This window comes from Austrofundulus limnaeus, unplaced genomic scaffold (assembly GCF_001266775.1).
Source record: "Austrofundulus limnaeus strain Quisiro unplaced genomic scaffold, Austrofundulus_limnaeus-1.0 Scaffold553, whole genome shotgun sequence".
In the NCBI taxonomy this organism is placed as follows: Eukaryota; Metazoa; Chordata; class Actinopteri; order Cyprinodontiformes; family Rivulidae; genus Austrofundulus; species Austrofundulus limnaeus.
Genome location: NW_013952955.1, coordinates 135,889 through 151,548, shown reverse-complemented (window position 1 = coordinate 151,548; position 15,660 = coordinate 135,889). Strand labels below are relative to the sequence as shown.

At 37.6% G+C, this 15,660-nt stretch overlaps 1 protein-coding gene across 1 annotated transcript in view; it reads right to left on the bottom strand.

The window, feature by feature from the left end:
* psmd2 (proteasome 26S subunit ubiquitin receptor, non-ATPase 2) overlaps positions 1 to 15,660 on the bottom strand; it is a 45,666-nt gene that overhangs the window by 14,220 nt on the left and 15,786 nt on the right. The window contains exons 8-16 of the mRNA XM_014026427.1: positions 11,825 to 11,885; positions 11,528 to 11,674; positions 11,327 to 11,433; positions 8,647 to 8,774; positions 4,397 to 4,484; positions 4,154 to 4,316; positions 3,967 to 4,068; positions 3,458 to 3,609; positions 1,574 to 1,657 (exon numbers count right to left, since the gene is read on the bottom strand). Of these exons, the coding sequence (XP_013881881.1) occupies positions 1,574 to 1,657; positions 3,458 to 3,609; positions 3,967 to 4,068; positions 4,154 to 4,316; positions 4,397 to 4,484; positions 8,647 to 8,774; positions 11,327 to 11,433; positions 11,528 to 11,674; positions 11,825 to 11,885 (1,032 nt within the window). The remainder of the gene's footprint in view (positions 1 to 1,573; positions 1,658 to 3,457; positions 3,610 to 3,966; positions 4,069 to 4,153; positions 4,317 to 4,396; positions 4,485 to 8,646; positions 8,775 to 11,326; positions 11,434 to 11,527; positions 11,675 to 11,824; positions 11,886 to 15,660) is intronic.

Here is a 15,660-nt window from a genome sequence, read left to right as displayed (position 1 = left end):
ACAACCTATTTTCATTTCGGACAACCAGATCCTGTCTCCTGGTTGTCCAGTGGACAACCAAAAAAAAAAAAAAAAAGACGTTGATTAAAGTTCTCTGCCGCGGATGTTCGTCATTTGTAAAAATTAAAGGGAGAAAAAACTTGGTAAAGCCAAACAGAACTGTAACTTTTAATAAGGTCATTTACACAGTATACTCCTATTTAAGTGAAAATATTTGACCTATGAGCAGAAAGAAGTTTATGAATGTTGGGTAACCTCTAGATTTTATTAGCAAAATTTTTGCTGCTTTAGTCCCTGAGCCTTAAATACTGAGGAAGTTTTATTCATGCAGATCCTGTCAACCTGGCTGACTGAGAACAGTTATACAGTATATAATAAACTTTGTCTACAGAACAATATACTTGTTAAATTACATTTTTCTTGAGATTCTTTTGGACAACCAAAATGTTTTGCGGACAACCAGGTTTTGTCAACAGGTGGTCCGATGGACAACCTGAAAAATATCCTTATGTCTTCACTTGCTAACTAGTTAGCAGCTAGCGGCTATTGCTAGTTAGCAATCGAGGCTAAACACAACACCCCAGCTTTACATTTATTGTAGTTAGTAATTAATTTTAACCGTATTTGAGGCTAATCGTTGGTTTTTTGTTCAGAGTCACCTTCGACAAGTGACCAGCTGAGCTCCTGGACCGTTTCTCCACCTTCTCCTACACCTATCAGTATCAGCTGCCCCGCTATACGTGTCGAAGCAGCCAGGGCTGGGTTACATTCGGACTTTAAGGTACCTTTTTTAGGTGGTTGTGTGGTTTTTAAAATGTAGTTATACAGTATATTGTCTGATGTTTATTTTGTGCAATAAAGATACTATCAGCATTGCTGTTTGTTTTTCATTGAGTTAAATCCATAACGAAAAAAATCAATATATTTACTCACACTCCTAGGCAAATAGTGTGCAGCAACTGTAAGTTCATTTTTAGAAAATCATTTTGGTTTTGTTTTACTGCACAAACACAGACAGAGGTACAGTAAAAGAAAAAAGTCAATAAGCAGTGTTTGTACATTTTATTATCAGCTGGCCTGTGATGAAAAGAAAAATACTGTCAAACCGGTGTAAATGTTGAAAATACAGGGATATAAAATTTTGGTCATACCGCCGAGCTCTATGACAGTTTGTGTAAATAATTTCACCATGAACTACTTTGGAAAAATAGTACTTTCAATTGAAAGAAAGCTGAAAGGAAACTGAAAGTAAACTTCTAGCGGGGTCGGAACTAACGTAAACAACAGGTGGGGAGGGGGTTTCCACAGCAACTCATGCAAGCAGCAGGTTCTGATGAGAGCTCAGAACAGGCAGAACTGAAAAGGTGAAATTTCATTATCTGAGATTAATTTTGTGAATTAAATCATATTAACATGTTTTGTAGAGCTCACAGATGGATCCTAACTTGTTCTAGGACCCCCATAATAGATCTCCTTTAATAAAGATCTCAGAGCAGCTTGTGTTGTGAACAAATAAGTAGTAGCAGTGAGAGTTTCATCAAGTAAACAGAAAATAGAAACTGGAGTGACTGACCAGATGTCCAAATGTTCGCAGAGCCATCTCAGAACCAATCTCCTCGCCCATGGCAATTAGAGCAATACCAAGAACAGCCACACCCTGACAGAACACACATTCACAGTCAATGTTTTTAACACAATCCATGACAGCAGTTCTAACACAGTTATTATAGTTACTTAGCTGGCTGAATTGGCCAAAAATCACTGCAGATTTTAAAAAAAAAAAAACTATATGGTTGAATTAAAGAAGACATATCTGCAAAATCCATTTTTAGCCCTTAAAATGTATTTGTTGTGTCCTTGGAGTCTCTAGGAGGCAGAACAGTTTAATTTAGTCTCTCCAGGTGCTGCAAAGATATCTTTATATTCTGATTGGGTTATACTTTTCAACCTGTTCAATTTCTCTATTTTACATGATGTTTTCTGACATATTATGTCAAATTATTTGCAATGGAACTGCCAATTAAGGTCTGGACTTCCCAACTACAATTTGGTGGTCTTCATTCTCCTCTGGTTCTGGGTCAGACTCTTGCTCCAACACTTAAAGCCGGATGGACAAGTCTTCCTATGTTGACATCCTTTAATTCATTTGTAAATAAAATGTTTCAGCATCACTAGATATCCATAAGGAACAGCATCAAAATGAGTTGATCTAAGACACCTCAGAGCAGGGGTGACAGGGGGGCTGGTAAAGTTAAGGTAAGGAGGAATTCAGACCAAAGCACTGCAGTTCCAATTTATATAGACCACAATTGAATGATCTAAATGTGAAAAAGAAGGATCTTAAATCATGATATGTCGAGTTTAAAATAAGACACTTCATGTGTTAATTCTGTTTGCTGATAAATAAATCACACTGATGTCTGAGTGTAAGCTGAAAGAAAGAAACATTTTTAAATTGAACACACTGATAAACATGAAGAGGACTGCTAATGCCGGGCAAACTACTGACACAAACTAATCTGCAAATCCCACGCTGTGTTTTCTAAAATAAATTAACAGTTTACTTGTTAAATTAGCTTGGACATTTCTCACCAAGAACAAACGTAAGTGTGAAAAAAAATGGGTAAGAAATGTCAAAGATGACAAAATAAAGACCACTTTATTACATTGTAGAGCAAATATTTGACAGAAACAACTTCTGTGACGTTTCTTCTCCTAACTGTTTGGATTACTTAAAGCCTGAGAATGTGTCTCATCCAGTTAGGTGATCAGTCTGATGATCACAGAGAAATACCAGAGCTTCCCCCATCTTTATCTACTTCACACATGTTGCATTTGTGTGCCTCAAAGTGAGAACTCAGATTATTGTTTTTTTTTTAGTTGTTTTGCTGATAAGGGCAGCTTTTCATCAGTAGGGCTGATCTCAAATACAGAAGTCTAATCCTGGCTGGAGTTCCTAATGAGGAAATCTGTTGAATAATTAAGAACTTAAAAGTTGATCCTGATTGTTCTTGAATGCAACAATCAGCCATAGGAGCAATATCCATCCATCCCTTATCTATACCCGCTTCTTCCTTTCAGGGTCACTGGTGCCCACAGCCAGCAGTCACTGAGGGGCGGGGTACACCCTGAACAGGTCACAGGACCATCACATGGACACAGAGACAAACAAACATTCACTCTCTCACTCACACCTAGGGACAAGAGTTACCAACTAACCTAAAAGTCTTGTTTTTTGGTCTATGGGAGGAGGACAGTACCCAGAGAGAACAAGCAAACTCTACCCTGGCTGGGATTTGGTCCAGCAACCTTCTTGCTGAGAGGCATCAGCTCTACCAGCGTGCTGCCACAGGAACAATATGTAAACCTCAGCACTAAAACAACTAAACAACTCTTCAGATCCCAGTTAACAGCATTTCATCACGGCTCCAGTTTACAAACATCTTAAAGTCCTGACCTGATGGGAACCCATGTCAGCAACAGTCTCCTTCTTGTCTTTGTCCTTTTTATCTTTTTTGTCTTTGTCCTCGTCTTTTTCTTTGTCCTTGGCTTCGTAGTGCTCACTGCAGATATGGAGAAGTTGTTGCACCTTCAGCACATTACCAGAACCTACAGACAAGAGAGACAATGGTTATTTAGTGTTTTAAGTTTGGTAATCATAAATAACTAACTCTTTTATTGTGTTTTGTCTGAATTTTATTTTATGGTCTTAATAGTGTAAACTGTATTTTGAACTGTTTATTTATATGCTAATAAAGACCCATGTAGAGACGTGTGCTGCTAATTAGCCTTTGCTCTAAATGTTTTAGTGTACGGTTTTTGTTATTACTAATTAACATTTGTGCTTATAAACAAATAAAAATGGAATAAAATAACTCAGAAGCTACAGAAATGTGTGCAGGTTAGTTAAGGTGAATATTTGGAAGGATTCAGACAGAAAAATGAACTTTTTTCTCCAAGCCTCACCTGCATACGCACAGATGTCCACTAATGTGTTGGCAAAGCTGCGGAAAGGTTCAGGGACAACTTGTAGAGCTGCCAGGGTTGTTTCAATTGCTTCTCCTTTGCCTAAAAAAATAAATTACAACTTGTTTAAAATGACAGAGGAAATGTCAAACTGAGTGTTTATTTTATACGTAGCGTCCTCACGAACCCAGGTGGTTGAGTCCCAAACCCAGAGGCAGCCAGCGAGCGTACGTGTCCTTCAGCTCCTGCTCGTTCTTCTCCATGATGGTCTGGACGATGGTGGATGTGACGTCACCATTACATGAGCCCACAGCGATCATACCACACGCCAGAGCCGTCACTCCAACCACCTGCAGATTTTACATGCACACTTGAACGATGCTGAGGGGAAGGTTAAAAACTCCATTTGTGAGGAAACACCCAACCATACCTCCATGCTGGATTTGGAGTCTCCCATGACAGGAAGCAGCAAAGACAAAACATCTTCTCTGTTGGAGCCAGCGTAGGCAAGGCCCAGTCTGAAACAAGAAAACAATCATTAGCACAAGCTGGTATTAGCCTTCAAATCAAAAGAGTCTTTATAATAATAATAATAATAATAATGACAATGATAATAACGATAATGATAATAATAATAATGATAACGATAATAATAATGACAATAATAATAATAATAATGATGATGATAATAATAGACTAACTACAGTTGCTCACAGCACAAAAGGTGCTTTCTTTTTTTTTAAACTTTTTATTCAGAATTTCTAGTGCAAATTACATCACATTCTTCTTACAATACATGTTGTATACAAACAATCCCTCATACTGTACTCCATAAATGGCTTTGTTTGTCCACAGATTGCCCCCCCCCCCCACCAAAAAAAAGAAGAAAAAAATAAGAAAATAAAAAAAAAGAATTTAAATACAGTAGGGCTGCCACAAACGATTATTTTTATAATCAATTAACCACCTATTATTTTTTTCGGTTAGTCGACTAATCAGATCATACATTAATTGAATATAAAAAAAACATACAGCTCATCGCGCCAGAATGCAGCTGCTATTATATATATAACCATGGTTAGATTTTAGCTATATGCTAACTAAAAATAATTGCTGTGGAAGGTAAGTTCTGCTCTGCAGATATTACACAGGTTTCTCTTTCATTTTCTTAAAATGATCCCACACTTTGAGCTCTGTTGTCAGGTAGCCATGATACCAGAGCCTGTCTGTATGAAGGCTGTGTCCAAAACGGCAGGACGGGTCCTCCGAAGGACCCAGACTACCCGGTCTCGGCGGGCCGGGTCCTTGGTAGACCGGGAAAACCGGAAAAAAAGAGGCTGTGGATTTGGACGGTCTAGCCTCCCCTCCTTACCCCGGCGTACGTCTTGTCACCTAGCAACTGTGACGACGCTAAACAAGCAAACTTAAATCAAAACTAGATAAATATCAATACATTAGCATTATTAATATCACAAAACTATGAAATTAACTTAAAGGTATCATTTGAAGAACTAATTGACCCGCTGTAGGTTCATGTTTATTTCGCGTTTTTATGACGAAAAAATTATATTTAAAAACATGTCCATACAAATGATAAAAGTATTAGAATTACAACCGCTAATTTTTTTAAATTTTTATATCACCATATTTTTATTTAAAACGTATTCTTTTCTCTCGCTTCGTCCGCCATTACTAGCTTAAAAAAATCTCCGGTCGGGCCGCAATGCATTATGGGATATGCTGGGCCGGGAAGGATCCATCGGACCTGTCCTTCGATTCGGGGAAAAAGAAGGACGTATTTGTCGGACGCATCGGAGGAGTCTTCGGTTTTGGACGTCCTTCGTCGTAAGACCGGGACGTATGCGACCTTCGGAGGACCCGTCCTGCCGTTTTGGACACAGCCAATGTCTTGTGACGTCCACGGCCTACCCCAGTTACCACTACTGTGCATGTGTGTCAAGGACAGAAAGGCAGATGTGGCAGTGGAAGCTGTCAAAGCAGTTTGGAGAGAAAAACAAAGTAAAGAAAAAAAAGAAAACGATTTATCGATTATTAAATTAGTCATCGATTATTTTAATAATCGATTAGTCGTCGACTAATCGTGGCAGCCCTAAAATACAGATGGTATCTTCTCCAACATATTAGTCACATTCTAGATCACTTCATTAGTTGTGGTTTGAGATTAATGTTTGAATTGGGGACCATTTTTCTGTGAAAATACCACTTTTCATCTGTAGTTTTGCTATAATTTGTTCCATATAAAACACTTCCCTCACTCTATTCTTCCTGACAAACTGTCGGGGGCTGCAGTTTCAGCAAGGAAATTGTGATCATTTTCTTTGCCAGGACAAGAAGAAACTTTAATAGATGAAACTTATTATGATCTTGAATTTTATTCTGGAATATACCTAATATTATTACAGATGGTTCCAAGGGAACTGTAATGCCCAGGCATGGAGTAATTTCTTTCTATTCCTTTCCAATAGGGTAATAGTTTTGGACAGTCCCAAAATATATGGGTAAGGTCTCCAATCTGTCCACATCCCCTCCAGCATTCGTCTGAGGTGTGGCCAAATCTTGATGTGAGGAGTCCTGAAGAATCTCATTTTGACTTTCCATTCAAATTCTCTTAACGTTGGACTACCTGGTATTTTGTGACCCTCCCGAAACATCATCTCCCAATCCTCATCTCTGGTTATTACATTCATTTCTAACTCCCATTATCCCTTTATATCTTTTGTGTCTGTTATGGCTTCCTCTTGTAGGATTTTGCAAGTATGGGATATGTATTTAGTAGTTATATTTCCCTTTATCACAGAAAGAAGGAAATTCTCTTAGAAGGGGCCATCTCTAAGGTGTTCCAGTCCTTATGTTTGTGTAGGTAGTGCCTCAATTGTAAGTATTTATATAAGTCATGGGTCGGAAAATCATACTTTTTTTGGAGTTGTTGAAAGGATATTAGGTTTCCATTCTCGAGCATTTGATCTAGTAAAATTAAACCTTTTTGAGCCCAGATGTAAGAAATTCAGAGTTGTGACTGATTCGTATAACTCTACATAAAGAACTGGGTAGATTTAGCATCTTTTTTGGTCTTTGACCATGTCAATAAGGTAAACTTAACCCATTCGTTATTAATTTTATTTTTTGACCATATGTTTTTGTTTATAAATGGGATAGTATCAAGAAATATATCCTGGCAGTCACCTTGCTCCATTTTATACCAGATTGTATCTTCATCTTGGCGTATCCATGTCATTATTGCCCTAGTTTGGGTGGCCAAGTAGTATTTTTTAAAATTTGGCATATTTAGTCCCCCAAGTTCTTTAGGACACACAAGAGTTTTCAGTCTATTTCTTGGGCATTTGTTTTGCCAAATAAATTTTGAGAGCCATTTATTAAGTATATTAAATATAGACATTGGTATTTTTATAGGTAAGGTTTGAAAGAGGAAGAGGAGACTCAGAAGGATGTTCCTTCTTATAGTTTCAATCCTTCCTTTAAGTGAAATAGATAGAAAGTCCCATCTCATAAGGTCTTTCTTGATCTCGTCCATTAATTTTCCATAGCTAGCTTTGAATAATTGTTTTAATTGAGGAGTTACAAAAATTCCCAAATATCTGAATCCCTTGTTGGATTTCTTAAATTTAAATAGGTCTGTTAGATTTGTAGGTTGATGACCATATATAACCATGGCTATAGATTAGGATTGGTTGACTTGATAACCCGAGAGCCTACCATATTCCTCTAAAGTCTTCATGAGTGAGTGAGGGAATAGACATCGCTGGTTCACTTATATAAAATCAAAATATCATCAGTGAAAAGTGATGTCAGTCTTGTTGTTTTCAAGAGTTTGCACTTTAAATAATGTAGTATTTTTGTCTCTAATGCCTTTAATATTCTTATTCATTCTGATTGTTGCTGCCAAGGGTTCAATGTTTATAGTGAAGAGTAAATGACTTAGTCTCCCTGGCGAACACCTCTTTCAAGCATAAAGAATTCGGAGGAATATCCATTAACCGCAATGCATAATTTAGGATTTGTGTATATTATTTTTAGCCATTCCACAAATTGTGGATGTATGCCCATAGTTAATAACGTGTTGTACAAAAAGTGACAATTAACTGTATCAAATGTTTTTTGTGCATCCAAACAAATTAGCAAAGATTCTTGATTATTTCCTTGGGCATGTGTTATAACATTCAGAGTTCTCCTTATGTTATTAGCACTATGTCGATTTGGGATAAATCCCATCTGATCTGGGTGGATTAGTTTTTTAATATATTTCTGTATTTTTTTTTAGCTAAAATACTAGTCAGAAGTTTTAGGTCTGTACACAACAAACTGATTGGTCCCTCACAGATTGTTGCATCTTTCCCTTCTTTATGGATAACTGAAATGATGGCCTCAGACCAGGAATCTGATATTTCACCCTTTTTAAGAGCATAATTGAAAACTTTGGTTAATATTGGTGATAGAATATTCTTGAAGCATTTGTAAAATTCCCCAGGGATTCTTATCAGACCCTGGGGATTTATTATTTTTCAGTTTGTTAATTGCCTCATTCTGTCTCTGTTATATCTGTAATCATATCAGCTGCTTCTTCTTCAGATAAAGTGGGGAGTTTTAATCTACAAAAGGTGCTTTCTCATTCTAAATTTGACAACATGTAAAGATCCTGACCCAAAGATGGCGCCTATCCTCATGATGTTGCTGTTGTGGAGCACATAATCAGAGAGCAGAGCAAGCGCTGGGTCACACTCGTTCCTCACACCAGAGTTTACGATGCCACAGGCGAGGAGGGCGCCGGACTGCACACAGAGGGATGACACCAGTTAAGATCAAAGAAAACACAAAAACAAAACATTTTTTTAGCCTTGTTTTAATAGCTTTTTCCTCGCTCACAAAAAATAGAACTACAACTAATGTGAATCCAACTAGGAGATTTTTCATTTAATTATTATAATAATAAAATAACTCCAACAAGTAAAGACATATGAAATGAATCACCGTGGCTTTTCTCACATTTGTGTCAATATGAATCCTGACTAGTGATGGGTACGGAATTTGATACATTTATAAGTACCGACTAAATTCTGTCGGTACTACTGAGTATCCATTCACGTAACATCAAACGGTATGGTATCAAACGCATCATTGTGACAGTAGGGCGTAAGAGTGGGGGATTTTCCATGCTTGCCCTAAACGCAGTATCACGCAAGAGTGTAATGACATCAGCAGCCGCTGGTTCAGTAGAGTTCGGCACAGCTTGAAAGCCTCGCAGCTCCTGGAGTAAAACTCACTGAAGAGAGCGCCTCTGAATTATCTGGTGGATTAATTATCTTGTGAACATGACGTTCGCTTGCTCAAAGTAAATAAAGTACCACCACTTTCTTTATTTCATCCACCATTAAACCTGACCTGAAAGAGCACAAGCAGCCAACTTGAAGTGCTGGACGTGTTTTGGATGCTCAAAACGTAGCTTGAATACCTTTTATTTATTTAACTCCATCCTCTTTTGTTTATTTGATTTAAACTTATTTGCCTTCCATGGACCTCCATCACACAATTTTTCTAGCGGGGAAATGACATCAACAGAAATACATGGAGCTGGATTTTAATTTGTGCAATAAGACAAAACAGTCTTGTTGTTTTCAAGAGTTTGCACTTTAAAGAAATAAGTTACACAACTGATATTACAATACAAAGAGTTGGATGTTGTCTTGATATTTGTTAAATTTTATATATTGAGAAATACGTTAAATTAAAAAAAAAGTTTATTATTAAAAATCAACACACACAAAGTACCGAAAATTGGTACCATTAAGTTCTGGTACCAATTCCCAGGTACCGGATATTGGTACCAAATCAATTCAAATGTCAAAAGGTACCCAACCCTAATCCTGACTGATCTAATTCAAAGCAGACACCAGGGGCCTCATGCATAAAGGACTGCGCAGCTTTCACACTAAAAGTTGACGTACAGACAAATTTAGAAAAGTGCGCCGCACAAAAATATTCAGATGTATAAAACTGTGCGCACGCAGGTTCCTGCGTACCTTTCCTTTATACATCCTAATGAACGTGGACCTGAGAAACCTGAGACTCCTCCCCCTGACACGCCTCCATTTAAATATGTAAAATAGATGTAAATGTGTCCAGTGTGTGAGATTCTCCTCAGATTGTCCTCTCTGTGGGATCAGAAAAAGGGGTGTAAGAAAATATCGATACAYTGAAATATCGCGATATTTCATTTCCCGATACTGTATCGATATTCTAAAGCCCTGTTTCGATTTTTTTATTAAGGTTTAAAATGTCAACTTTCTTGTCAGCCATTCATTTTTATGTTGTAGTTCAGCCTCTGACCACTAGTTGGCAGCAGTGAGCCAGACATTTGGCTCCTCTACCACTTGAGGTAGAGGCTATTATTAAGTGTTGGGTGACCATATTGTAAATTAATATTAAAAACTAAAAGCTGCAAAAATATATATTTTCAACCTACTTATTGGCAAATTTAGTCTAATAATTGAAAACATGGATGAAACATGAAACAAATAAAATAAAACACATACAAAGCAGAACACAGCTAAATGTATCAAAAGTATGTCTTTGTAGTATTAGAATTTTCTGAGACAATGAATTTTAGTTTTTCATTTTTTTTTCCCCTGTAAGAAGTTTTTATTTAATAGAGTTTTTGGACCAAAAAAAAAAAAATCGCAATATATCGCCTTGCTTACTACTGTAAGCAAGGCGATATATCGCAATATATCGGGGTATATCGTATCGTGACCCCTCTGTCATGATATGTATCGTATCGCCAAATTCTTGCCAATACACAGCCCTACAAATGAGTGGGAAGATGTTTTATATTAGCCTACCTCTTCTCCTGCAGCCTTATTCCATCACTTCTTATTTATCAAAAAAATTATTAATTACATAAAAATGAATGTATCCAACAACACTGTCACCTGCAATTCTTTTTTAATTTAAAACCTTTTAAACTTGTGACAGTTTTCCTTCAAGATTAAACTGTTTAATATAAATCCTTAAAAAAATAGTGATGTTGCATTTTGCAACACAGTTGAACCATTTTCATTATTTAAGAGCAGATCGAACTGAATTGAATGGAATCTTGATTAATCGATTCAGAACATTATGAATCGAAATCGAATGGATCTAGAGAATTGGCCATGAGACCCAACCCTAATGGGTAGATATGAATTCATGAACCATTAGACCCAATCATGTAAAAATGTAAATAACTAACCGACACAAAAATTGCTCAAGTGTTTAAATGTTGCAAAATGCCAAGAGATGTCACTGTAAAGCAACACAAAACTAGTACATATTAAGGTAACAATACCTTGATGTAGTCTTCAGAAGAGTAGAGGTATTTGTCAATCTGAGTCAGACCACCATCCACATCCCATAACAGGATCATACCCAGAGAGGCAGCAGCACTCAGCATGCCTGTGGAGATAAAACCAACTGTTGGAACGCAGCTCCAGAGCAAGCAAAGGTCAAAACAAGTCATCTGAGACGTGTGGAAGGTGTGCTGCCGTACCGTGGTCTTTATTCTTGTAAAGCCACTTGTTGCCATCGTCTGTGAGCAACTTATCCTGCCCGAAGGCTGCGTTAACGAAGCCGTTCACAAACGACGAGGCCAGGTTCATACGGGCCGAGTCCACCTGGGAGCCGCTGCCTCCAAACCCTGTCACATCCAGCAGAGAGATGATGCAACACATCAACTGATACTCACTTCGTTTGGCAAACACTCATCAAACTGACCATTGCTTGAACTTCTACTGAAGCTTTTAGTCAAACCTACTCTTACACACAAAAACAGATCACATGGACTCACTGTTGTTTTCCAGGTGAGTTTTATAGATGTCATCTGGGACTTTGGGTTCCATGATGTCCAACTGGAAAAACAAAACGGATTTGTTGTAAAGAAAAGTCAAATGTGTGGAGACATCATGAGAGTGGTGCTGAACCCTCTCTATGAATCATGAATCAACATTACGTTACTCTCCAGGGGTCGGATTAAATGTAGCGCGACCCCTACTGGTTGCCACATGACCTGATCACCTGTTTCTCCCGTTTTTCTCGTGCGTCTTGAATGGGTGTTCTTAAATGTAATTTCATTGTGCTCTGTGCAGTGACAATAAGGGCATCATAATCAGCATCAAGCTTGCATACTCACACAACGAGCCCAGAAACCTTCGTAAGCCATTTTTCACACAAAGGTTGTGATTTATAAAACCCAAACTTGACAAGAAAATGTGCAGTCCCTCAGCCGGCTCTGACCCATGTGTACACTAGGGATGGGCGATATGGATTAAAAAAATGATCACTATAATTTCTAGGTTTTATCACGGAGGCCACTAACTACATTAATAATAATAATGCATTTTATTTATAGGTGCCATTCAAAACTCCTAAGATCACCTTACAAAAGTCAATAATAAAATCACAATAGAACAATAAACATAATAAAAACCAATAAATCGATTAACAAAATAAAATAGTGCGAGCTTAAATAATAAAAACAGTCTTATTAAATACTGTAAAATTAATAAATTTATCATTTAAACCATAGTCCATTATTATTGATAATTTTTGCTGTTTACATTTAAATAAATGTCAATTTTGTTCTCATATTTCAGTCTCATTTGATGGGTGTCAGTTTTGCAACACAGGTGTACTACTTGAACTTTTATAACTATTTCAAATCACATCCTCTTTGTACTGATAATTATCTTTGTAAAACCTCAGAAGAACTCCAACTCCTGTAAAATATCAGTAATATAATGAAAAAAGAAAAGCATAAGAAGAGACTTTTTACTAATCACTGAAAATAATGTTTTGCTGCTCTAGGAAGTAAAGCTATAATATCTGTTCCCTAAAGGCTGAGTTATAGTCACGCTTTGGAACGCGCGCAAAGTGGGCGCGGAGTGCGCGCGCATTCGGCCGTGCAGCTTCTCAAATTATAGTTGACGTGCATCAAAAGTGCTGTTCTTCTATGACCAACGGGTGGCAGTACACTATCTAACCAGCATTTCGGTTGTGAAAAACGGGTGTGGAAGAAGAAATGCTCGACATCACACAATAAAAAAGATTATGGAGCTTTTTTGGGGCCATTAGTTTTGTTCAAAAGAAAAACATTTTGATACTGAAAAAAAGATATTTGAAACTGAAAAATTATTTTGAAACTRAAWAATTATTTTGAAACTAAATAATACAGATTTGAAACTCAAAAAAAATTTATTTTCAGTTTTAAACTTTTATTTTTCAGTTTCAAACTTTTTATTTTTCAGTTTCAAATTTATTTTTCAGTTTCAAAAATTTATTTTTCAGTTTCAAATTTTTTTTTACAGTTTCAAACATTTTTTTCAGTTTCAAACTTATTTTTTTCAGTTTCAAACTTATTTTTTTCAGTTTCAAACTTATGTCCCCCTTTTCGCGTGGGGGGCGGGGCCTCGGAGGACAGGCGATGCGGAATCATGACTGACAGCTCAAGCACGGGCTGGAGAGAGGGGCTACTACTAAAGAGTTTTTAGATGACTATTACTCTGTCTTTGCATGCTGAGAGTCATTACGATAGCTTTTTAGCTTCACTACTTAAGCGCATCCTCTGCGTGTCGACGTCCGCTCTAAAGTAAACAAACGAAGCTTAATCTGGCGGGGAGGCATGTAAAGCCTGGTGGCACTGGTGGGATTTGACAAATTATCATGACAAATTATTACCATGGTGAATGTCTTTGACGGTATATCACACACGATAACAAATCGCCCATCCCATGCGTACGCTCATTTTGGAGATTTTAGAGCTGCGACACAGATGGTGAAGTGAGGAATTAGAGCCACAATGTGTAATGATCACTGTCAGTAATTTAATTTACCTTCATAATCAGACTTAGATTTTAGATAGACTTTAGCTTTCTTAACAGTAACATTTATGCTTCTGCTGCTGATAAGAACCTTTGAAATAAAAAAAACTTAAATAAACGTTTCAGCAACTTCATTCATCTCCTTCCTCCTCAGACGACCCTGACCCACAGACCCCTCCTCGACAAGAGACATTTCAACAGCAGCACAGCAAAAGTCACGCTTTGGTACTCGTGCAAGGCGCGCCCAACCCACTGTGGATGTTACAAAAAGTTCATTTATTAAAGTCTGTATTTGTCACTGCATGGGGCTGTGGGGATGTGAGGGGGTGACGAGATGGTCAGCTGCAGATAACAGAGCAGGCAGGAGGGGGAGGACAGGAGGAGAAGAGTAGTGAACTTATTTCTAACTTTATCTGACCTATTTAATTTTATTTATTGTTTTTGTCGTCCTGCAGGCTCTAAGAAAATTAATTTGAAGCTCAGTTTTTGATAAAAAAATCATTAGATTGCTCTAAACGTCTGTAAACCTGCAAAATGAGGGACAATCGGTGTCAATTACATTCTGTTCACGTGAGCAGCTGTCAGTCAGCACCTGTCATCCTCCAGAAGCACGACGGAGTGCGTCTGAGCCAATCACGTTTGTTGACATTGATCAGCTGACTGATTTAAATACACCTCAACATTCATGAGGTATAAATCAGGACTGTTTATGGCTGAGTGTGGGTGTGTAGAGGGTAGAACCTGAGGCGGGACCTTGTTGCTCAAACTCTGAGGTGCGGCTGTGATTTATAAAGGAAAAGGTGCGCAGAAACGTGCGTATGCACGGTTTTATAAATCTGAATTTTTTTTGGCGTACGCCATTTTTGTCTTTTGGCCGTACGTTCACCTTTAGTATGGTTTCTATGCAATCTTTTATAAATATGACCCCTGGTGTCACTGTTGAATACTGTTAGATCATCACAGCCACCTGGCTTTCAACAACATCTTTATTGTTCATTTAAACACAGTACTTACTTTCTGGGTATTTCAAACTGAGAAATGGGTTAGGTTTTAACTAGACCAATTCACTCACAAGTAAAGATGGACAGAGGTTCTACAAGAAACTTAGAAAAAAAGAACAATTTCAGAAAAGGGAAAAACAGGAAACACTTTGAGTATCCCTTCATCTACAGTTCAGATAGTCATCCAAAGGTTGTAGAATCTGAATGGGATTAGGACTGAAGCTAAGTGGAAAAAGTTTCTGCGTTCAGACAAATGGAAATGTGATTTTTTTAAACCCTTTGATGCCATGTTCTCCATACTAAAGAGGAGGGACACCATGCAGTCTGTTACCAGTGCGCGGTCTAAAAGCTTGCATCTCTGATGGTATAGGGGAGCATGGGAACCTTTGCCCACCTTACACATTTGGAAAGGCACAGCTAATGCAGAAAATAATGTATAGGTTTTAAAACATGTGCTGATATATTTATTTTGCTACTTTTCTATTTGATACTTTTCTAGTTACAGCGGGTAAAATAAGTACTGAACACGTCAACATTTTTCTCAGTAAATATATTACTAGAGGTGTCACTGGTGGGACACACATGACATGAAATTTTCACCAGATGTCGGTAACAACCCAAGTGATCCATACATACAAAGAAATCAAACCATAAATGTCCAGAAATGAAGTTATTTGTTATAATGTGGAATGGCACAGGGAAAAAGTATTGAACACACTTACTGAAATTTACCTCGCGCTGAGGCTGCACTGCGTAGAGGCGCATCCCCCAGGTGGTGGATAGGGGGGATCCCTGCTGTGTAGGGG